General features: G+C 36.5%; 2 protein-coding genes across 2 annotated transcripts in view; one reads left to right on the top strand and one right to left on the bottom strand.

Moving 5' to 3' along the window:
* CACNA1C (calcium voltage-gated channel subunit alpha1 C) overlaps positions 1 to 20,191 on the bottom strand; it is a gene marked incomplete at both ends in the record, with an annotated part of 632,466 nt that extends 612,275 nt beyond the window's left edge. The window contains one exon of the mRNA XM_084255863.1: positions 20,053 to 20,191. Coding sequence (XP_084111989.1) covers positions 20,053 to 20,191 — 139 coding nt within the window. The remainder of the gene's footprint in view (positions 1 to 20,052) is intronic.
* Positions 1 to 24,815, top strand: part of DCP1B (decapping mRNA 1B) — a gene marked incomplete at both ends in the record, with an annotated part of 46,320 nt that overhangs the window by 7,145 nt on the left and 14,360 nt on the right. The window contains 2 exons of the mRNA XM_084255864.1: positions 3,958 to 4,085; positions 23,525 to 23,591. Coding sequence (XP_084111990.1) covers positions 3,958 to 4,085; positions 23,525 to 23,591 — 195 coding nt within the window. The remainder of the gene's footprint in view (positions 1 to 3,957; positions 4,086 to 23,524; positions 23,592 to 24,815) is intronic.

Raw genomic sequence — 24,815 nt, 5'->3', positions numbered from 1 at the left:
ATGTTTTTGAATCCTCCATTGTCCAGTAACATAATATGTTTTAGGATAGATTTAATAGATTCATGTTTTAGTAATGTTTATCTAATAATTTCACTATCACACATGCACACAGAGACCTATGTGTATTATCTTAAAAGCTAAACTTTTCATGGACATAAGCATTCCCATAAGATGTCATAGATAAAATCCATCACCCTTGTTAGGGTTACAGAGATAAAATACAGAGGCCTAATACAAACCCTTCTAGAGCCAACAGTGTCTTTGGGGAGACAGAAAATATGTATACACACACAAGTATATATTTTTTACACATGCTTACATTTCAAGATAAACTATAATACAGCTGGATTATCCTAAGTGCCAGTTCATAGGTTATAAATTATGTGATTGTGAAGAATATAGAATTGGTGATGATGAGTTAGGCCTCCGGAATAAGATCAAACTTAATTTGCATGGTGGGTAGGAACGGGCCGTCTCAATAAGAAGAATGGCATAAGCAGAGGCATAGAACCTCACATGTTAGAGGAGGAAGAAGGGGCATGACCCTTTGATGCAGTGAATTTCAATTAGTTTATATAAGTGAAATTGATAGTGAGGGTAAAGAGATTTTGCTGACTTGGAATGTCACACTAAGGATTTTGAAATTTTTATTTTAGTGGTAGGGAGTCATTGAAGGGGAGTAATAGAGTTACAACAAAATGTATGGGGAAAGCTAGCATTATGAGGAAGTGTTCTTAGAAGAAACTGGAGTTAGGGAGGACATTGAAAAGCTAATTGCAATAACCCAAATGCCCAAAATAGATGACTGGATCAAGAAGATCTGGTATATATACACAATGGAATATTATTCAGCAATCAGAAAAGATATACTCATGCCATTCGCAGTGACGTGGATGGAGCTAGAAGGAATTATGCTCAGTGAAATAAGCCAGAAGGAAAAAGAAAAATATCGGATGGTTTCACTTATGGTAGGAATATAGGGAAACCAAATAAGACATCAGTGTAAAAAAAAATAGTGACAGTACAAAACACAGCAAAGCAAAACTGGACAATTATAAATCAGAGACATCCTGCAGGGGAGGAAGAGGGAGAGGAATCAGAGGGAAGAAGGGAGGAGCAGAGGGGACTGAGGTGATGGTGCACGGGTGCATTGGGGAAGGAAATTCCATGGGGACTACACCTGAGGGGGTGGCGGGAAGCAGATATTGTTTAAAAATCAACAATGATGTAAAAAAATTTAAAAAATAAAATAGATTTTAAAAAATATTAAAAGGATGTGACAATTTTGGGGAAAAAAGCTAATTCCAGTGGATTAACTTTGAGATGCTAATAGTGTGGACTAGAGGAAAAGAGGTTGAAATGAAAAAGAGTTCTTGAAAGACTGCAAACAGAGGGAATGGGGAAATTTGAAAAATGACATTAGTATTTTGAAATGGAAGACAGAGGGGAAATGGAAGATAAAAGACATCGAGAATCTGATTTGAGGATAAATTCTAATTTTATCTTGAACTAATGATTTTGGAGTGTTAGCAGGACATCCAAATGGAGATGTCCAGCCTCTCAGGATAGGGTTAGGACTGCAGAGAGAGAGAGTTTGGAGTCTTCTACGTTCCTTTGGTCTTTGAAACCAGGGGAGAAAACTTCTCTAAGTATAAAGAGGAAACTGATGAGGGCTAACGGTTGGGTTTTATTGCCAGCGAGGATGCAGAGATGAGGCATCTGTGGGCCCTCCACAAGAATGGCTAAAGTCTGCAGGTAAAAAAGGAAGCGGCAGTGGGGAGGGAAAGAAAAGACTGCATGGGGCAGATAATCAGAGTGGGTAAAAAGTTCAGTTTATCCAGTTTTAGGAAAGTAGGTGTGTCCACAGGTCTTTGGCTCTATATATTAGTTTACATTATATTCCCAAAATTCCAAAGTACCAAATTATACCTCCAAGTGAGTTTATGTAGTGGAGTACAGAAGACTTTTGAGACTTCTCCAGTGTGAAAAGAATACCAGAAGGTTGAGCTTTACTGTGTGCCAAGCGTGCACTATAAATTCTCATTCATTTCTAACAACACGCTTTCTTTTGAGAAGTAAAATGAAAGATGTATTAGTATGACTTAATGATTTATAATATTTAAGAAATTTTTGCAGGGTTCTTTTTTGGAGGGCAAAAAGAGTAATAGATTATACAAATATTATTTTCTTTTTTACCCAAACAACACATAGATTTGTATTTTCAAGTACTTCTTAATATACTTTGAGTTTCTAATGGAGCTGTCAGTTAAACCATTAACTTGAGAAACAAATCCTTCCCTATTTCTTTATCTCTTCATCATCAAATTCCTCAAGAATATAATATTCCCTTCCTATCCCTCTAACCCTTCACCCTCCAGGTGCCAGATTCCAGTATACTGAACTCTTTCCTCAGTAGAGAATGACAGAAAGCTCATAAAAATCAGTACAGATAATGGAGCTGCCAGTGATATAGTTTGACCTTTCTTACAGATGTTGCTTTAGAGCAGTTGGCACATTTATCCCTTGAGCCTGTTTTACAAATTATAAAATGGCATGGTATCCATATTATTAAAGAGGTGAAATCCTGTTGTGATAATGAAATACTTGCCAAATCAAATTCTAATTCTTTGTAAAAATACCTAATCCCATGTTTAAATTCTTTTTTTTATTTCCTCCCATGTCTTCTTTTCTATAATAGAGGGTTCATAAAGACACCCACTGGTGATTTCTGAACTTGACTCCTCAAAAGGACCCTCTGTCAGAAATTGTTAGAAGTCAGTTTTCGTTCTTGCTTGAAATTGAAGTTGAAATGATTACCGTAATTATTTCTAGGTATTGATTTTATGCCTACTACCACTTTACCTCTTTGCAAAATAAGTTAGGCAAGGATTACCTTCCATCAATTTTAAAATTGGTGGTCTCAAAAGAAAATTCTGTAAGTGTCAATGTAACTATATTTGACTTCTTTATCAGCATCAAATGATCAGATGTGCAATAAAACTAAGATAGAAATCGATTCTCCCAATCAAGTGTAAGATTTCTGTGAGTTTCTACCGTGGTGCCCAGATTTAAAGTAAATAAATGAATTCTGCTTGTTTCAGTTTCAGTGTGTAAGCATGTGGTGTTTCATTTGTCACCAGAAGCTGCACAGTTGAATTACTACATGGCTGTCACCCAAGGGTAGACAAATGCACATGTCACTGTTAGAATTTATACTCTCTATAATTTGGGTTCTTTCTGCCTGACAGAATAGGCAGTGAATGTTTACTGAATGAAATGAAAAGTAAAGAGTCTCTAAATGCTATATTTTTATGGGGAAAAAAACTTTTTAGTAGTTTATCTGTGAGGCTGCTTGCTTTATATTGAAGGGAACAAAATCTCTGTTCTTTGCGTTAAATAATATAATTTTTAAAATCATATCTCCTCCCTAGTTCATTGACTCGAGTTGCATCTTTTCTCTAAGAGATTGTTCATATTTCAATTTCAGACCAACACTAAAAATTTTCTATGAAAAGCTTTTCATATACTTGTGATACACACTCTGTATTAACTATCATGATTCTTTAACAGTGTGTCAATAATTTTTTTAAAAGTGGATATTGGTATCAGGAACTTATAACCTGTACACACACACACACACACACACACACACACACGTAAATAAATAGGACTCAATTTTACCAAAGGATCAAGTAATGGTATTGACAAAGGAATGGTGATGACAGTCGTCATTGTGCCAGAGTGCTCTATGTGTTACATCTGCATTGGTACCTAACTTATTACGTTAGTACTCTTTATTAGCTGATGGTGAAGACTTACTACTTTGTATGTGTACAGTCTTGCACAAAAAGTCTATATACAAAAAGGCTGAGCAACACACTTGCAGACAGTTACAGTAAAGGTATACTATACTGAATCATTTGTCTTTTGATGTCCTCCCACCCCTGTGACCTTCAGATCTGCCTCTCCAAAGCATGGGTTCACCATTATGAACAGGCTGAGCATGGAAAATCGGACCGAACCCATTACGAAAGACCTGGATTTCCAGCTCCAGGACCCTTTCCTTCTCTACAGAAATGCCAGATGTGAGTCTTTCCTGATGCATTGGGTAGTTTGGCCACATGTTTAAAATTGGACAAAATGTTTATGTTTTGTATCAGTGACTCTAGGAGTCATCATTGGTTAGCTTGGGAAGTAGTTGCCTAATTGAGGAAATAGCTGCTTCCTTGGGAAAATTTAAATGAAAACCATGTGAATAAAATGAGGTCAGTATTTAACCCCTGTCTCCTGCATCTGTGCCACTTTGTAGCATGAACCCACCAGATTTTTCAAGCATGCAGGGTTAGGTGAGGCAAATTCTTGTTAGGCATCTTTTGGGGACATCTAAGTGATGCTGTAGACTACAGAATTAATGCTTCAGCTCATAGTGTGTTTTCTTTGCATATCACTTCTGACTGAGCATCCTGTATGAGGGAGAGTGCCTAAATTCTAGAAGAGCAGTCTTCTGAATACATAGTGAATGAAAAATCAAAGCCCAAGAGTTTTGGTCACTAAGAATTTGATAACACTTTGTAATGTTGAAGTTATATTAGGTACCTTAATGGTCCTTGGAAGATTTGAAATAAGATAGCAATCACCTGTGAAAGATACTTTTTCCACTTTACTCTGGTATCTTCTCTGACCACTTGTGTTGGCTATTGGGCAACCCAGAGAAAAATTGATGGACAATAAATGAACTATATGAAATACATACTTAAGTGTGTGTGTGTGTGTGTGTGTGTGTATTTCCATGCGCTGTCCTTTAACTGTCAAAAAGACCTTGTAGTTAAATGTTTTCCATACATTTTCCACCCCACTCTTTGAGCTCAAAACACAAGAATTTGCCTACTGTATACAATTCAGTGTAATCTTCATAAATATCATACTATATATATATAAAATGTTTTAACCCTGATGAATTGTTTTAAGTAAATCTAATATGATTTTAATGCTATATTTACTTATATTCACATATAACTAGGTTGTCTTGGTCCTGTTGACCCTGTCATTCTATTATTTAGAGAATACAGTGAAATTTTTCTGAGGGGGGAACACCGAAAACTATTACAACTGTAACATGACTTACAGATGGTAGGTCCTGTGAAGTAAAAAGTGTAGAAATATGGAGAAATGTTCTGTTTTCCTGTTTCTTTGCTGGAAGGTGTACAATATCAGTTGTAGCTTGTACTTGTTTGAATTGTTTGTTTTCATAAGTTATATCAAGTTTCCTCTTTTTTAGTTACTAGAGTATATCAAATTAATACAGAATTAAAACCCTACCAAGCAAAACAACCACAAAAATAAATACAAAATAAATGCATATTGGTAGCTTATAATAATCTCTTTTGGTTCCTCTTATTTTGGGTAAATACATGGTTTAGTCATTGTAGGTTATGTTCTATTTTAAGTTATAACCATATTACATATCACATGGCATACTATTCCAAACTCTTTGATGAGGCTGATTTAAAAAATACCTTTCCTAAGTCCCACAGAGTTTATCTGATACAAATGCTATTTGGATCTAATAAACATACAGTAAACCACATCTTGGTTCTAGGCCTGTGCTGGCTAATATGATAATACCTAGCTGCATGTGGCTACGAAGCACCTGAAATGTGGCTGTGTTGAATTGAACCTTGCATTCAGCGTAGAATGTACACAATTTTCAAAAACTTAGTACAAAAAGTGTTAAAATCTCATTTATAATTTGATACTGATTTACATGTTGAGATAATATTTTTAATATGAATTAAATAAAATATTAAAATTTCATCAGCTCTTTTTTTAAATTAAAAATGACATATGGCTCACATTTGTTCTTCACCTTATATTTGTATTGAATAGCACTGTTCTAGGCATTTTTATTTATTTTGCCATATTTCATAATCAAAACTTTATAAGGTAGATAATTTAACTGTGATTGTGTGATGTGAGTACTGAGGCTCAGTGAAGTGACAGACCTGTATACAAACCCCAGAATCTGAATTCAGTTCCATTGAGCTGTTCGCACCACCTAGATTGCTGTCTCCACAATTAAACATGAATGTATAGAGAAGGTAGCCTTTGGGGTATTTAAACTATTTCTAATGCATTCCCATAAGAAAGAAATGAAACCAGTTGAACAAAAAAGAAAGAAAGGGAATGAATCTGTACTCTTCTGGGCTTATTTTGCCTTTTTTTCCTCCTTAAAATCTGGTGCTGATTACCTTTGCAGCTATTATCATTTGGTTTTAATTTAGTTTGTTTGTAAAAGCCTTTTCAATCTCTGATATCAAAGGTTTACAGAAAGGTTTGCTCCTGTGCTTTCAGAGTTTCATATACCTCTCAAATGTTTAAAATAACTCAGACACTTCATATAATAATTGCATATGATTTACATATTCACTGATGACATAAAAATTAATTCATCATCCTTTGGACAGTGAACTCAGCTTCACTGAACCTTTTTTATTTTTTTAAAGCCTCTATGTCTTTTCGAGATCTATTACAGTCAAGTATCTCTGCATAGTTTTGGCACTTCACTTTGGCCTGCCTATGTTAGAGGCCGTATTTGGACATTTCAGGTAGACAGAGATAGAGTTGATACAGATTCATGGTGAGTTTTCTCATGGAGTCTTTTAGATTCAGTAAGTTAAAAAACAATAGTACATAAGGTGATAACTATTCTTCTCTTGAATTGGATCAATATAAGAAAGCTCAATAAAAATGTAAAAATCTCAAACTCTCCATTTAATTTTAAAAAAGATGTCTGGTAAACAAGTAACTGAGTTTTGATCAAGACAAAATAAATGGCTTTGTTACAGTAAAATATTTATAGTTTTTAAACTTCATTGTAATAGGATTTGATCTGTATAAGTTTTAAAAGTAACTAAAATAGCTGTTAAATTTGAGGAAAAACATTTATTCAACATTTATTGATCGTTCACTGTCTGCTAGGCACTATGTCAGGGTTTTTATGTGGGTTATTTAATTCTCATAACTACTTCTTGGAAATGCTACGCTAATCCTATTTTGTAAATGAGAAAAAAAACTAAAGTTAAAGGTTCGTGGCTATTTTGATATGAGAATAGCATTTGAGCTAAGAAAGCATAATTTCAAAAGCCTAGGCCCAACCATTAGAGGTGATAGCATATGAATAATGTGTTGGAGCATATATCATCTTTTTAGAATACACTTCAAAGTTTAAAGGGTTGTTTTTTTTTTTTTTAATTATTAACTCAAGAATCTATTGTATCTCAGTTAGTAGATAGCAAACTACCAAATAAAAATATAGAACAAAAAGCTGAATTTGGCCATTTTTTTTATATTATTCCATTTACTGTATTTTCCATATAATAACTAATAAGATTTTGGCATACAGAATTCTATTTTAGAAATGTGTTTTCCCAAATATTTCATAATATTTGACGTTATAGGTAGATTTTAGTTTAGACCAACATGTTGGGTATATAATTGTCTGTGGTTACAAAAATTTGAATTAAATTCTTTTGATCTTCTTGATTTCATTGCAGACATAAGCCTGGAGCTTAGAGATGATAAGAAAAGGCAAAATCAAGATGTTTAGAATCAAAGCTATTTTAGAAAACTCCTCCTCAGTTTTAAAGTGAATTTACCATATTGAGTAGCTTTGTATTCAAAAAGAGATACAATTTAAATCCTTTATTGACATTTGTAGGCATTTGTGGGAAAAACTGCTGTAAATAATAGAAAATTGTACACTGAATAAAAACAATAATTACAGACATCTTTCAAATAGACTATGTCCTAGATGCTCCCTTTGAAAGTGATGGGCTATTGCACTTGTGGTTAAACATGGCAGATATACCCCTGAAACTATTGAAATTACAATAAAGAAATAAAAAAAGATAGAAACCCATGAGGATAAATATTTCATGAGAAAGATGAAGGCATGTTATAATAGCTTTATTGTTCACTATTATTAGTTTACTTTCCTGCAGAAGATTACCTATATCTGCTCTGTGGATGTCAGATTTGACTATATGACTCGGTTCCTTCCACCAGGAACCCACTCTCCAGGAGGATATAAAACATTCACCCTGTTGAACTTGAGCATAGCTATGTGAATTGTATTAGCCAGTGAAATGTGGGTGGAATGTTGTGTATCATGTCTGAGAAGATACTTTAAGAACTGGGTTATGATCAACCATGTTTCTTTTTCCTTCTGCCATGATGACTAGCAACGTTCTAAGCAGAGGCTGCTCTGTTAGCCTGGTCCTAGAACAAAGATAACAGGGCACAGAGGTAAATGTGACCCATGATGGACATGTAAAATCATGAGATTATGATTTTATATAAATTAAAGTAAAATCATAGGAGATTTCAGAAAGGGTGTCCAAGAAACAAAACTTTGTTATAACTCATTTAAATTTTCCAGTAATTTGTTATACAGCAAAAGTTGGCTTGTTATTACTGATACATGAACCATCCAGGAAAAAAGGAATCCAACATAGGATGGAGATAAAGGAATGCTGAGAATAATGGTTAAAAGTAGTCCCATATCAATCCCTATGCAATTAGACTATAGATCAGTCAATCTAAATTAAATTAAAATCATAGAAGATTTCAGAAAGGATGTCCAGGGGAAATTTTACAACAGATTATGTGACTCTGTTAGGACACTTACATGATTTTAGTGATCAGTTGAAAACTAACAGGTGGTGGGGAACAACAAAGGGCAATTCTTAATTCCTGAGTAAATAAGTTATAGTGCAAGAAAGGAAATACAACTATAGCACACTATGTGGCTATGCAGATCATAATACTGAATTAAATTATAAACATTGACTATGAAAAGTTTGTTATACTTAATTGGAAAGATGGGGGAAAGTGTGTGTGAGTTTGTATGTGAATATGTGCCTATCATAGAACAAAATCCTCTTCAGTAGATTTTTAAAAATCAAGGAATGGTATATATGTGATATACAAAAAAAAAAAAAAGAATCTAAATACTCGAAGAAAAGTTGGATGAGATATAAAGAACAGAAATAACTCAAGCATCTAAATAAGTTTGCTTTTGGTGAGCAGTAATCAGGAATGTAATGACTAGAGAAGAGTGCTGTTATTTGTTGTTTTAAAACTTATTATAGTATTGACTTTTAAAATTATGTATGTATATTTTTAAAATTAAAAATATATAAAGAATACATTCACAAGAACAATATTTTAGTTGGTGGTTAGGTTTCTAAATCAATTCACAAGAACCCAATATGTACCCATCTAAGAATAGCACGCTAACATTATAATTATAAACACACGAAATATAGCACTAGCATATATGGTGTTCTTCAGGAAAATTCATTCAAGAGTAAAACTTGTATATACCTCAAGAGTCTAATCTTAGCAGCAGTGCAGGGAACTTCTAGTGCCCATTTATATTAACAGATTATTTGTAAAGCTAGATATCCCTATGGATTATATTTTAGCATAGGTGGTAATAAACTTTGAAACCTCCACAGCCAAGCTTTGTCTTAGCCCTGTACTGGTTCTGCAACTCTTTCCTCCTTCCTGTTCCCATATCTGTTCCTCTGGATCTTAGTAACTGTTACTTGGAGCCCTTCATAACTCCTTATAATAAAAAGGCATTAAGTTTCTAATACTAGCTAAAAACGAGTAAGTTCCTACAATATATCTCTCCTACAGGTTACAACTAAAAGTCCTGCACAGAAAGTAAAAAGCAATGACTTGAGGATTCTGAAAGTAAATAATAACAGGCACATTGGGGTGGGGGGCAATTTGAATTTAAAAATCAACCACTTCTGTGGTGAATTTCCTGATTTTCTTCTTTCCTTCTTTATCTCTTGGCTTTGACTCAAGAGTGGACCAGGTTAAAGAACTGTGGACAAGATCAACATAAACCTGTACAATGAAAGAAACTATCAATAAAACAAAAAGATACCCTACTGAATGGGAGAAGATACTTGCTTATCATACATCCAATGAGGGCTAGTATCCAAGATCTATAAAGAACTCATTCAACTCAACAAAAAGAAAACAAAGAACCCTGTCAAAAAATTGGAAGTAGTGGCGCAAGGGGTTAAAGCACCGCACTATCCAAACCAAAACAATCCACAGCCTTGGCAGCATGAGTTCAATCCCCAGCCGGCCAGAGAGCAACCCACACGGCGCAGCAGACCTCTCCTGTCTCTCCTGCTGCTCCCCTCAGCAGTGTATTTCAGTAGATCTGCCTGTTCTGCTCCCTACTCTGTCTCTGGTGAATCCTCTCACCCCCCGCATCTTTGGCCTGCATCCCAGCTCTTATATACATAAATGAATAAATCTTTAAAAAAAAAAAATTGGAGGTAGTGCTAGACACTTCTCCAAAGAAGACATCCAGGCAGCCTGATAAGTAATGTTTAACATCATTTACCAGGGAAATGCAAATCAAAACCACAGTGAGCCTTGCTCCCGAGAGAATGGCCTATATCAAAAAGACCAGAAACAACAACTGTTGATGAGGAGAAACTGTTGGTGTGGAGAAAATAGGAACCCTTCTGCACTATTGATGGGAATGTAGCCCCTGTGAAAAAGTGTGGAGGTTCCTCAAAACATTAAAAGTAGATCGCCCATATGATCCAGCAATCCACACCTAGGTATCTACCCAAAGAATGCAGACTCAGTAATTCAAAGAGATATATGCACTTTTGTGTTCATTGCAACACTATTTACAATGGCCAAGTTATGGAAACAACCTAAGTGCCCAAAAGGAAATGAGTGGATTACGAAGACCTGGTATATATGCACCTTGGAATGCTTTTCCACTATAAAAAAGATGAACTCTTGACATTTGCAGCAACATGGATGGAACTAGAGGTGATTATTCTAAGTGAAATAAGACAGAAGGAGAAAGACAAATGCCAGGTGATTTCATGCATATGCAGCATACAGAGAAACAAAAAAAAGGGACAACTAATATAATTAAAACCAAAAAACACCATAGAAATATAACTGCAGAATTGAAGCTACTAGAGGGGAAGGGAAGGTGTGATCAAAGTGGGGAGGGGGACAATGCCCTGTGGCAAAGGACTGGTGCTTTGGTGGTGGGTGTGGTGTGGTGATATACCTCTGAAGAGTGTGACCTTGTTTCCCTAAATTATATACAACTAAATATAAACCAGATACTTCAATTTTATTTTTTTTCCATGTTTTTTTTTATTTTTTTTTTTAATAGAGGCATGTTTTTTTATTTTTTATTTATTTATTTGTTTGTTTGTTTTGTTTATACATGCACTGGGTACAGTCAGACGCGGGAGGGTGAGAGAATTCACCAGAGCCAGAGCGGGGAGCAGAGCAGACAGAAGGACCGAAGTACACTGCTGAGGGGAGCAGCGGGCGGCAGGAGAGGTCTGCGCGCCATGTGGGACCCTCCTCTGGCGGCCGGAGAGCAGCCGGGGATCGAACAGGCGCCGCAGAGGCTGCGGGCAGCTTCGCAACCCAGCGCTCAACCGCTGCGCCACCGGGGAGGCCCCAGATACTTCAATTTTAAAAAAGAAAGAAAGAAAGAAACCAACTCTCTAGACACCTTAATCTTGGACTTTCTGCAGAGAATTATGAGAAAATAAATTATTGTTTAAGTCTCCCCCAAAATAAAACCAGAGCAACATAAGCTAAGAGAAACCCCCTCTTTCAAATCAGGGGTGAGAGAGATGGGCTTGGGAGCTACAAGTGTGAAGAGAATCTCCTCGTCCTAGGCCTGCTGTGAAGCCCGTCACAGGAGGAAGCTGAGCTGTGGCTGTGATGATGGCAGCACCGGCACCTAAAGATCCTGAGAGACAGCCTGTCTCTGGCAGAGGAACAAGAAACAGGCTCCCCTCTGGTCTGAGATGTGTGTGGGGGATTCCCATTGTATATTTTTATCTTCCTTTTGCTTCACCCTCTGGGCAGCCCATGTTATGCAGACTGTCTGACAACGTGAGAAGCTAAAAAACTCTGAGAGAGACCTAGCAGGAGGACTGGGGGAAATGGCCCCTGAGAATAAAGCAAGCTGGATAAGGGGGTCCTCCCGTCTGTGTATGAACTGACACGAGGTCTGGTTTCATCCATGAGCTTCACATACATGAAACAGGATTAAAGACACACAGGAAAGGCTTTGAGAACTAACCTACAGTATAAACCACTAAGTTCCAGACTAACAGGTGTTAGTGCTGTGTGTGAGGAACAGACTCAAGTACTTCTGAAAATGGAACTGACGCAGCAAACATGGCCCATGAAAGGCAAGACAACTTCCTGTGTAAACCTCTCAGAACAGATCCCCTTCTCAAACAAACGAACATTTTCCAGAGAGTTTTAAGAGGTCTCAGAGTCTCTCAATTAATAAAAATGTCCAAGATACAATTCAAAGTTATTAATTATACTTAGAACCAGAAAAATCCGACACCTCTCAAGGGAAAAGTCACTAACAGATAACCACCCTTAGGTGATCTAGATATTGGAATTATAAGGCATCAATTTTAATATGATTATTACTACCCTCTGTGGGGCAAAACTGAATATTCTTGAAATTTATATCAAATATGTATAGAAAAGAAGAAAAACCTCAAATGAATGTTTCCAGCTTACTTGAAAGAGAAGAACAAATTAAACTCCAGACAAACAGAAAGAAGGAAATAATAATAAGAGCAGAAATCAGTGAAATAGAAAACAGTAAAACAATAGAGAAAATCAGTGAAACCAAAAGTTGTTTATTTGAAAAGAGTCAAACTGACAACCTCTGGCCACTCTGGTGGAAAAACAGGACACAAATCAGCAGGGTCAGGAATGAGAGAGGGAGTCTCTGCAGACATTAAAAGAGCGATGAGAGAAATGCTCTCCACTGTTTCATGCCCACATTCAACTAATTCCTTGAAAAACACAAATATAATCAAGAGGAGATCATCTGAACAGTCCCATATCTACTTAAAAATTTAAATTTGTAGTTGAAAACCTTCTAACAAAGAAAACTCCAGGTCCAGATAGTTTCATAGATAGAATTCTACCACACATTCCAGGGAGAAAATAATAGCAGTTCTGGGCCTCCCCGGTGGCGCAGCGGTTGAGCGCTGGGTTGCGAAGCTGCCCGCGGCCTCTGCGGCGCCGGTTCGATCCCCGGCTGCTCCCCGGCCACCGGAGGAGGGTCCCACATGGCGCGCAGACCTCTCCTGCCGCCCGCTGCTCCCCTCAGCAGTGTACTTCGGTCCTTCTGCCTGCTCTGCTCCCCGCTCTGGCTCTGGTGAATTCTCTCACCCTCCTGCGCTTCTGACTGTACCCAGTGCTTGTATAAACAAAACAAACAAACAAACAAATAAATAAAAAAACATGCCTCTATAAAAAAAAAAGAAAATAATAGCAGTTCTACACTATCTCTTTAAGGAAATTGAAGAAGAGGGACTGTTTCCCAACTTATTTTATGAGAGCCAATTATCCCAATACCAAAAGAAGACCCAGGCATGACAAGGAAATTAAAGATCACTATCTCTTCTGAATATGGATATACAAAATTGTCAACGAAATTACTAGCAAAATAATATTCATAACAGCGTTATTCACAGTAGCCAAAGGTGGAAACGACCCTAATGTTCATCAATGAGTGAAGAAACAATGTTTCATATATATATAAACAAATATATATATATATATGAATATTACTCAACCTTAAAAAAGAAATTCTGATATGATACAGCATGGATTGGCCTTTAAGGTGTTAAGCTAAGTGAAATAAACCAGACAACATAGGGCAAATATTGTAGGCTTCCACTTACAGGAGGCATCTGAAATAGTCATATTCATAGGAACAGAAAGTTAGAATAGTGGTTACCAGGTGCTAGGCGGAGGGGAGGAAATGGGGAATTAGTGTTTAATGGGTAGAGATTTACTTTGGGATGATGAAAAAATTCTGGAGATGGGTGGTGGTGATGGTCACACAACAGTGTGAAGTACTTAACCCCACTGAGCCGGGCACTTAACATGGTAGATTTTATATTAGTTATATTTGGCCGTAATGAAGAACCCCAGCAAACTGAAGCTAGGAACACAAAAAGGATGAGAGATTATTAGCCCTATAATTTATGCCTAACTTTTTCCCACCATATAAAACCTCTGCTAGATTTACCTTCCTATGGCATGGAAAGTTATTTCATTTCCTGCTCAAGATCTTAAGCGCCTACCAAATAAACTTCTCACTGATATGTAAAGCTTGCTATAGTAAGCTCCTAGTTTACTTGTCTGGCCAAGTCTACCATGACTCTTAAGCATTTGCACACTTGCTTTCTGTTCTAACCAAACACAACTGTATTCTTTCCTACAACACTCTTTCATTTCTTATCTTCATGTTTTAAACACGTTTCTTTTTTTTCTCCTTGAATTTTCTTCCTCACCCTGACCAATCTACCAGATAAAATCTACTTAAATTTCAAAATCCAACTAAAACTTGATCTCTCCTTAATGTTTTTGTAATCCCTTTATCTAGCTGTGATTCCTCTGATGTAACAGAACCTTTTATCTTGACTTTCTCTGTATTTATTGAATGAACACTTGCCATTTGATACTGATTCTTTGCTTGCTTTTGGTAGTTCAGTAATGAGTAGGATGCATCCCTTCCCTCTTAGAGTTCACTATCCTAAGATAAATAAAGGACAGACACAAATACATGTTTTTAAAATAATAAAGTAAATGCTGAGCTCAAATTAAACAAGCACTTTCTACTTTATTTTACTGTGTGTATGTATAGGTGGTGTGTGTGTGTAGTCTGTCCTTGTACAAACTCCTTCAGAACAGTGTCTTTCTGCTCCCCTACAGAACTTAATTCCTTTTATTTATTAAGTGTATACAATTAAATATTCGTAACGAGTACTGAGTTATTTTTATTATAATGGATTCCTTTACTCAAGGAATCCAGTAAAGCGTAACCAAAATTTTCACAACTGTCTCTCTCTCTCTCTCTCTCTCTCACACACACACACACACACAATAAATATTAGCAGTTAAAAGTATAATTTGCAAACAAAGATACATCATAATTTGAAAGCAGCATTGTTTACTATACTTTGAATGCATTTTGTGAAATGTTTGCTGTGCCATCATGTTGCTATTAATTTGTTGGTTATTTATTATCTAGACTATTGATAAAGCACTGGCATGAGTAATAAATTATAGGCCCCTGTGGACAGAAATCACATCTTAATATTTTATTTATATTCTGTGGTACCAAATAAACAGAAAATGAATAGATCTAGATAATGGAAATAGAAATAGATAATACAGTGTACTTAAAGTAATTCCCAAATCATTAATATTAACACTGCAATTGTTGTATTTATATCTATATCTATCTATCTATCTATATATATATATATATATATATCTGATGTTTTTCCTTAGGTTTGAAGATTCTCTTCTTGCAGTGATTGAGAAAGATGCACGTGAAGTTGCCTAGTTTTCCAAAATTTCTTCATATTCTTCATTCCACGAGAGAGATAGACATTTCTATCTCTCTGTTTAATGCAAACAGTAGTAGAAGCTGAACTATGTGGTTTACCCTTTCTGTGGCCAACGATGCTAAGAAATCAGTGCTGTTTAAGCCTTAGCCTTCAGGCTACATGGAAGAATAAAAGGTCTTCCAACCTAACAAATTGTAAGACTTTATCCTTTGTTTCCTTTAGCCTTGGATCAGGTCAGGCAATTGTTACAAAAGCAATTGGAACAATTAAAAATGAACCTTGTGTAAATTTATTATGAAAATGAAAGCCACATTATCTGCTATTGAGAGTTTATTTCATTATCAGATAATTGAGTTTATTTTTCCATTCTAAGATATATATTGGTAGATTGATAACCTCAAATAGCAGTTCTTAACTTTCTTTAGATTACAAACCCCTTTAGAATCTGATGAGCTTCTTTCCTGTCCTCTCCCTCCCTCCAGATATTTTTTGATTATCTACTATATGCCACATACTGTTTTTAGGGGTCCATGTGTATACTTCCCCACTTCTAAACATATCTGTTTACATATATACACACCATTTTGCATACAATTTTGAGGATTTTTTTGAATTCCAGAAACATCTTAAAAGTAATTATGTGGGGCCTCCCCTGGTGGCGCAGGTGGTTCAGCGTAGCGCTGTAAAGCTGTCCTCAGCCTCTGCAGCACCGGTTTGATCCCTACAGGCCAGCAAGGGTCCCACACGGCAGGCAGACCTCTCCTGTCTTGCCCGCCGCTCCCCTCAGCAATGTATTTCGTCAGTCTGCCTCTTCTGTTCCCCACTCTGTCTCTGGTGAATCTTCTTACCTTCCCACACATCTGGCCTGTACCCCAGTTCTTGTATAAATAAATCTTTTTAAAAAAAAGGTAATTATGTAACTAAAAATACTTGACATTCTTTCTGTTTCTGGACTAACAATAGAATATTGTTCTATTCACAATCTTCCCAGTGATCTGAGACCCTCAGGTAAACTCACCAAATCATGTACAGTACAGAATGAAAGACAAGGAATTTGACATTTCACATCCAATCAGAACAGGTAACCAATACAATCTTGCTCCTTCAATATGTGAAAGGAGTGGTTAGTTGCACTAGATAAACTTCAAGGACTCTTGCTTGCCAGCTAAGTCTGTGCTGCTTAGTGAGAAAGAAAGAAGGCCACCAAAATTTTAAAAATCATGATGTGGTCCCTGAATCTGACTGAAAAACTAATCTACCTATTACGCACCATTGCATGGAGATCTCATGTATTTTAATATATAATTAAGGGTTACACATCTATAGTTACTTAATCAGCGAGACTTTTCACTCTGACCTTAAATCTGGAATTACTTTTTTGTTCTCTGTCAGTGTCAACTCATGCCAAAAAGAAGGGATCTGAACTCTAAAAGAGACCGTGTAGCTATAGAAATGGCATTCTGTCAGTTCGAGAAGAATCCAGAAAGCCTTGTGTAAAGCAAAATTTCACTTTTGAGCCCTCTGGTATCTCTGTTTTCCGATGTATTGTGTTATGATACCTGATAAGCCTTTGAAACACACACATAAACATACACAATAAGGGTTGAACAACACTTTTCCTCTCTGGCTATGGAACCTACACAGCCTCTATACGTATATCATATATGATTAGGGACTCATTGTATATAGGATTTTAACATGAATTTAATGAGAAAATGTGTGTGTGTGTGTCCAAATGAAAAAAGTACAGAAGGGAGGAAATCCTATATTGTGAAAGAATAAGGATGTTTAAAGAAGAAAAAAGTACAGAAATACAGACTCACTTTTCTTAAACCAAGGAACAGCATTTTTTGCTAAGTTTCTTTTTGCTAGACCACTATTGTGTAAAAATTGGCAATCATATATTTTATAGTAAGGTATTTTCAGCAACTTTTTTATGATTATTAAATATTAAATATCTGCCTCAAAATGAGGAAGTCTATTTTTCACTGGAACAAATTTTTGACCTTAGAAATACTGTTTTATGTTTAGCCTAAACATAGATTTCTCACAAACTACAGTCATATGAGAGTAGACATATTTTGCCACATTAAGATTCACTTAGGACAATACATTTTCAGTGTGTTGCTAGAATCATCGACATTGCATATAAATCTTATATTTTTAATTTAGGTATGTGTATATGTAAGCTTCAGATTATCATTATCAGGCATGACTGAAATATGACTATTTTCTCTGCTCGATCAAAGTACTATTAGTTATAGTGTAAAGAGACGTATATGATTTGGCAGATTAAGTGCATTCTTTGAGCTCTTAGCTGCCACCGCCTGACAGGAAGTCAATCAGGTAGACTGGTAGACTGGTAGAATTATTGTAATAATACTCATAAAATGAGCACATTAGTGCCTACGTGGCACTACATCAATAGATATATACAATTCTAGGGAGCTCATACCCTACAGGCAAAATCCCATCACCACTCTTATGCCTAAGATTATCAAATGTTTGGAGCCGTATAGAATCTGAGTGAAGCTGGAAGGAGAGTCAAAGAGTTAAAGTGAGGAAAAGCCCCATTCTATCTCCTTGGTAGATGGTGTAATCAATCAACACAGAATCTAGGGCATCTAGTTTGCCATATTAATTAAGCTCAGATGGTGATAACTATTCATATTAGCAACTTACGGGAGTATAAATCTTGACGTCTTAGATTTCAGTTCAACCCAGAAAATTTTGTTGAATATCTTCCACATGCTAGTTGTTAACAGTGTATTAACAAAGTCCTACCTTCCAGGAGCTCATAGTCTAGCAAAAGGAATAGTTATGTGAATAGTTAACGTGTTTGTTTGTTTGTTTTTTCTAGTCAAAAGAGGCACAGAGAACTATTAGAGTGAAGTAAAAAGTTGAGACAATTTATCCTTAGAGGAATGAAAAAGACTAAGTCTTCATGTACAGGTTAGGAGCTCTGAGAGTCTCCTGTGGCCTAGGAGACTTTGAAAAAGCAAGATTAGTAAAAAAATAAAAATATAAAATTAAATGACCAGTAACGCAGAGTAAGTTTTTCCTATTTATGTTTACATGGCATTTTCTGTGTCCTAATTTCTCCTGATGTTTATTTACTGTTAAATATCCTTGATTAAAGGAACTTTCCCCTGAAATAAATACAAATAGGAAGTTGGTATGCAATAAAGAAGATTCCATTTGATCTTTCACGAACCTGAGGGAGATGAGGCGGGATGGTGCTGTAACATGCATTTGTTTTGAAAGAAAACTTTAGAACGTTTTTTTCTTTGAAGATAATAAATTCTCGTTTGGAGTTGGCACTCCATTATTAATTTAATTCAGGCTAATATAGTGCTTGCGTTTGAGAGGTGTTTGTTGTTTCTGGTATTAGCTTCTAATGAAGGTAATTTATTTAGAAGAGGGAGGATCGTTTTTACTTCACAGTATTTGTTTAGGTTTCCTACTGTTTCCCCCTTAATGTTCTTGAATATTAGTCACCCATAAAATAGAAACTGTTTCTCATCTCTGTGAACCTTCCAGTATTTGAGATCATGGGATCACTGATTTGTGAGGTGCAGTAAAACGATGTCATATGAAAAGAACCAGACCAGGGGCCAGAGATAACAGTGCTATGTAGATGCTCTGTGACCAGTGAAGATTCTGTTTTACAAGATTGTGTCCGTGTTTGGTCAGTAACGCTCAGGCAGAAGGTGAATGGAAGAACATTACATTAAAGACATTAAAGAATATGCAGAAGGAAAGCGTTCTCAGTGCAAAGCATCCCAAATGGGGTAGAAGTATAGAGTCAGCACAGAGCAGCCCTTTTTCCATCTATGGATGCCAGGGCTCAGGCAACCCCATTGCTGCTCTAGCATTTACTGCCATAAAAAGACCGCCAGTGCTAGAAACTTCGGATTCTCTCCTCGCTTCCTCCTTTTTTCCTTCTTTCTATTCTCTCTCCCATATTCCCTTCCCTCCAAGCTCATTTTCTCCCCTCCCCCATTCTTCTTTATCTTTTTTTTTCCTTTTGAGAGCCCATATGACCCTGGGTTGAAAAACAAAAACAAAAACAAATTCTTATAACCAAGCCTGCAAATCAAACATAAATATTGTTTTAATTCTGATTTTGTAGGGCTGGGGAAGAGGTATATTTTAGAAAAACAGATTGAACCAGGAAAGATAACGTTGGCTAAGTGCAAAGTTGAACTATGCACTTGTTAGCTTGTGATCTTTCAGAAGAATAATAGTGCCTGCTTGTCACCAAATGCTCATAACAAGTCATCATCAATGTTGTCAGACTTAAACAAAATTAAGTTAGTTAAATAATACAAGTCAAGAAATATTGTATTCCTGCAAAGTATCAAAAACAAATGTTTATGCAAACATGTGATTAGATGTTCTTGATCTTTAAATTGGCATTATTATTCTATTCATTTGAGAAAGACTTCGTGAAAGGAATGGGGGGGGGGTTGAAGAGTCTTAGAATGGGAGAGTCACACAGTCTAGGTATCATTAGAATATTCTAGAGTAAGTGTTAACATATTTCTCCTATTCTTTACTCCACTTTTGGGTTTCTTACCTCCAGGAGGGATGTAGAAACAGTTGAGTTGGGCTTCATGCACCAAAGTTCCCTTAAACTTCACCTCACTTTCAGCAGACGGGTCACTGGCCAGAGGCTGGTACGCAGGTGTAGCAGGCTGAACAAAGGCTCTAAGCATGGTGACTTCCCAGAGGTGCACAAGTAGGTCGATTTTAAAATGAATAAATAAATCTCCTCACGAGGTTTTCTCCTTGTGATTGTTTAAAACCTAGGAACGATTCCCACAGCAACATTCCAACTCAGAGGTACAGAAATTTACACGGCCATATCCCATCACTGCAAATTTAGGTCACCGTGATTACTTGAAGTTTTAAAATACTAAAACCACACCTCCTTCCTGCTTCTTTTCAGCCTTCTCTTTTTCTTTCTTCCCTGCTGTGCTCACTGCCTACCCAGGGATGGGCCTCTTACCCGGGGCTTTGCAGGAAAACTTGGACTGAAATGCGAAGCTAATGGTTTCTGTCAGCCTGTCAGCTCATCACCTCCCTAAGGCACGATGACTCTGGTTTTTATATATCACCACGAGCTGCTTTGATATGCCCTCTTGTGTAGAAGAGTGATAGGTTTGTCCAGAAGTCTGTAGACCTTGTGCCTAAGAAGCAGAAAACTTCAGCTGGAATGTGCACTTTCATGGAATCCACTGCCCCTTTCCAGAGGGGTGTAGCTCCCTGGAAACTATTTTAGGGAAAAAAAAAATTAGGCCCAGCTCTACATTTTATTTTAGTGCTACCTTTCAGTAGCCAGGACGCTTAGTAAATCTGTTTTTATGCTCCAGTACACATTAAATGTTATGTTCAAACTAAATACTAACTGGGATACAAAGGAGGTGTTTCCAAATGATCCCATTTGAATCTTTTTTTTTTTTTTAAAGATTTATTTATTTATTTATTTATTTATTTATTTATTTATTTATTTGTACAAGCACTGGGTACAGTCAGAAGCGCGGGAGGGTGAGAGAATTCACCAGAGCCAGAGCCGGGAGCAGAGCAGGCAGAAGGACCCCAGTGGCCGGGGAGCAGCCGGGGATCGAACCGGCGCCGCAGAGGCCGTGGGTGGGCAGCTTTGCAACCCAGCGCTCAACCGCTGCGCCACCGGGGAGGCCCCCATTTGAATCTTAAAGGCACCGTTACATTAGAGCTTACTAAATGGTCAGTCCTAAAGGGATCGTCCCAATGTCTTAAAGAATCTCGGCAAACCCAGTCTTTCCTTCTTTCTGCTTTGACATCTGAAAGATGTTTTCATAGCAGTTTCCCTCCCTAAATCTTCATGTCAGTTGTCTCATGGTAATGACATTGTCAAACTGCTTTTCTATTTGCATCAACAGTTTCCTTGGCACCCTACCCTTATGAAACTTAGTTCCTTATGTCAAATGCCACAAATGTGTAACTTCCCAAAAATGACACCCACAGTATATCTACTAATATATTCTACTGAAGAGACACAAATGGTTGTTTTTTTTCTTCTGCCGAAATTCTTAGTTGTGCTGTTTCCCTCCCCTGCTACCATCTTTCTCCTTTGATGGTTTTGGAAAATTCAGTCTCCAAGGAAAGGAAGCTTTTGCTATAACCAAAAAATGAACCAGCTCCCTGTTTTGTAACTAAGATTGAAGCCACCAAAACACAAGACATAACCAGGTATATTAAGTGGTTGAATGTCAGTGATTTAATCCAATTTTATTTATGAGAACCTGAGGCCAGGTGGGTTAATACCTAGGAATCTGTAGGCATTCAGAATAGGGCATGCCTGTTGATGGACTAGAAACTACCTTGAATACAAAGTTTCAAGGTACACATTCAGTGATCTTAAGATGAAAGAGTCTTGTTTTGTATAAAGGCTCTCGCAGCACATAAACTTCAGAACTCACATTTGTTTTTTGAAAGATTGTTAATGTATTTAAGAGGAATACTTCTATGTATTTCTAAGAACGTAAATCAGTCCTTTTCCAAAAAAGCTGGAGGATTTTTTTTTTTTTCACATTTTTCCCTCTCAACATATAAGTAGGTAAGATGGAGATTCCTCGGACACTTGTCAACAAAAAGTTTAAAACCCCATTGTCATCTTTCAGTAAGCTAGTAATTTAGATGTGTAGGGTTCTTTTTTAAGACAGCTACTTAAGACTAGAAAGGCATCTTCTCTGCCTTTTGACATCTGAATTATTTCTGACAAGAAGCAGAAATTCCACATAAAAGCACTGGTTGGGTTAATGGGAAAAACAACTTGTGCTTAAAATAGCACAACTGTTTTAATAACCAAATAATATTCATATAATGAAATGTTTAGAAAGTTTAAATTTCCTTCTGAAAAATATTTTTGTGGGTTTCCAATGCCCTGTCATAACATTGCTACTGTTTTCAGTGAAGATTTAAAAAATGTGTATGTAGTTAATGCATTATTTATATGATAATACCACCAGATCCTCAACTAGATATTTATAATGTATTTTGGAACTTAAATCTTTGCTACAAAAATGATGTAAATAGGCACATAGTAAAATATACAATTTATTAAATGAAAAATATTAAATGAATTGCTAACAGCTATATTATATCACATTTTTCTTTCATTGTTAAATGATTAAATCAAAGTCATGTCTTTGAACAGTTGTAAATTATCTGTACGACATTTTGAAATAAGAGATTTATTATTAATTTTGCTTTTTTTCTGATTCTATTCCAACTTACAGCTTACAAAGCCAATTTTTTAGTTTGCATGTTCCTGGGAGAAGGGAAAGACGAGAGGTTTCTAGGCCTTCTTTGTGCACTAGATTTCTGAATCCTTAAAAATAAAGATGAAATATCTGTGTGAAATGTGCAAATGGAATACAGAAACAATGATGTTTCAAAGCCAGGAGTTTAGAAATTCTGATTCATTTTTAGTCTGTATTTATTCATTTAAGAAGCACTTACCAAATGTATGCTGTGTACAGGTGCGATATTTTAAAGGACTACAATAGATAAGACTACAATACATTTTTCCATGGGCTTAAAAATTTCCAATGCAAGATTTTCAAGCTTTAACTCCAGTGATTGGTTTTTTTTTTTTTTTTTAAATAGAGGCATGTTTTTTATTTATTTATTTGTTTGTTTGTTTGTTTATACATGCACTGGGTACAGTCAGAAGCGCGGGAGGGTGAGAGAATTCACCAGAGCGGGGAGCAGAGCAGGCAGAAGGACCGAAGTACACTGCTGAGGGGAGCAGCGGGCGGCAGGAGAGGTCTGCGCGCCGTGTGGGACCCTCCTCTGGTGCCCGGGGAGCAGCCGGGGATCGAACCGGCGCCGCAGAGGCCGCGGGCAGCTTCGCAACCCAGCGCTCAACCGCTGCGCCACCAGGGAGGCCCTCCAGTGATTGGTTTTGAATATCTAATAATTATGTGTTTTCCTTTAAGATAGAAAGGGAATTCCATTTCATAGTTTTGAAGATGACCATAATTTGTTTGATGTGTTTTTTGCAGTGTCCATTTATGGAATTTGGTTTTATGATAAGGAAGAATGCCAAAGAATTGCAGAGCTTATGAAAAAGTAAGTGCTGAAAGACTGAGTACATTCAGGACCTGAGACTTTTGTTTCTATTTCTGAGTGTACATAACTACACTATGATCTTAGCAGAGTGTCTCTCTTAGAGCAGTCCTTTTCACTCTGGTTAGGAAAGCATTTACCATTACTTAATAAATAAAAAATAGACATAAGTAACTTTTTATATTTTCACTAGGTAAAATCACATAGAATGGTTGTCTCCATTTTTTTTTTTTTTTTTTTGCTGTATGTTTGAAATATCTGTAATATGAATTGTTCCACATGGCAGTTTTCTGCATCTGTAAATTAGCAGTTTCTTTTTTTAAGTTACAAGTATGTCTATCAGTAAAAAGAATACTCAAGGTTATTCCTAAAGGCTGCTCTGCTCTAAATTCTCCAGATCTTTTGTTTCCTTTTTGACCTAAACACTTTAATAGTATATCCCTGGTTATCGGGTCCCAGAATTTCCTCACATGGTATGACTACTTAGTATAGTCTTTATTTTCAATCTCTTTAGAAATATCCAAGTTAATATTTATTTAATGATCTGTAGGTACTATCAGTCTCTCATATGTCTCTGTCTTATTCCCTCTCTTTTTGTTATTAGTCTCTTTCTTTTTTTTAAAGATGTCAAGTTTATTTTATTTTCTGCCCCCCACCAGCCCTTGTGTCCCCTTGTCCGTTTTTATTTATTTATTTTATATATTTCTTATTATTACTCGGCAATCAAAAAAGATAAACTCATGCAATTTGCAGCAAAATGGATGGAGCTGGAAGGGATCATGCTCAGTGAAATAAGCCAGAAAAAGAAAAAGACGGGATGGTCTCACTCATAGCAGGAATTTAGTCTCTTTCTTTTAAGCTCATGATGCCTTGAGATTTGTTCCGTTCTTTATTTTGAGAAACTTAAATTACTATAACTTCCTCACTCTTGGCTTTCTTGATTGCATTGAAAGAGAGCCCAGGTGAGCTGGCTGTCTCCTCTTTGACTCTGTGCCTGCCCAACTCTTTGATCAGTTCTTGAGCCCCAGGGCTGCTCACTATGAAGCAGTTATTTCCCTGCTATTTTGGGGATGGTTTAGAGCCTCAAATAAAATGAGTTTCCTACATGTGCCAGAGACTGGACTCAGAAGAGCACATAGTAATGCTGCCCACACAGATTTGACAAAGCAGCACCATCTGCTAAAGAACCGTTTTCCCATTTTAAATCCTAGGGCAATGAAACGACTA

Source organism: Talpa europaea, assembly GCF_964194135.1.
Source record: "Talpa europaea genome assembly, chromosome: 15".
Lineage (NCBI taxonomy): Eukaryota > Metazoa > Chordata > Mammalia > Eulipotyphla > Talpidae > Talpa > Talpa europaea.
The sequence above is the reverse complement of the archived record's forward strand: the minus strand, read 5'-3'. Positions and strand labels throughout refer to the sequence as shown.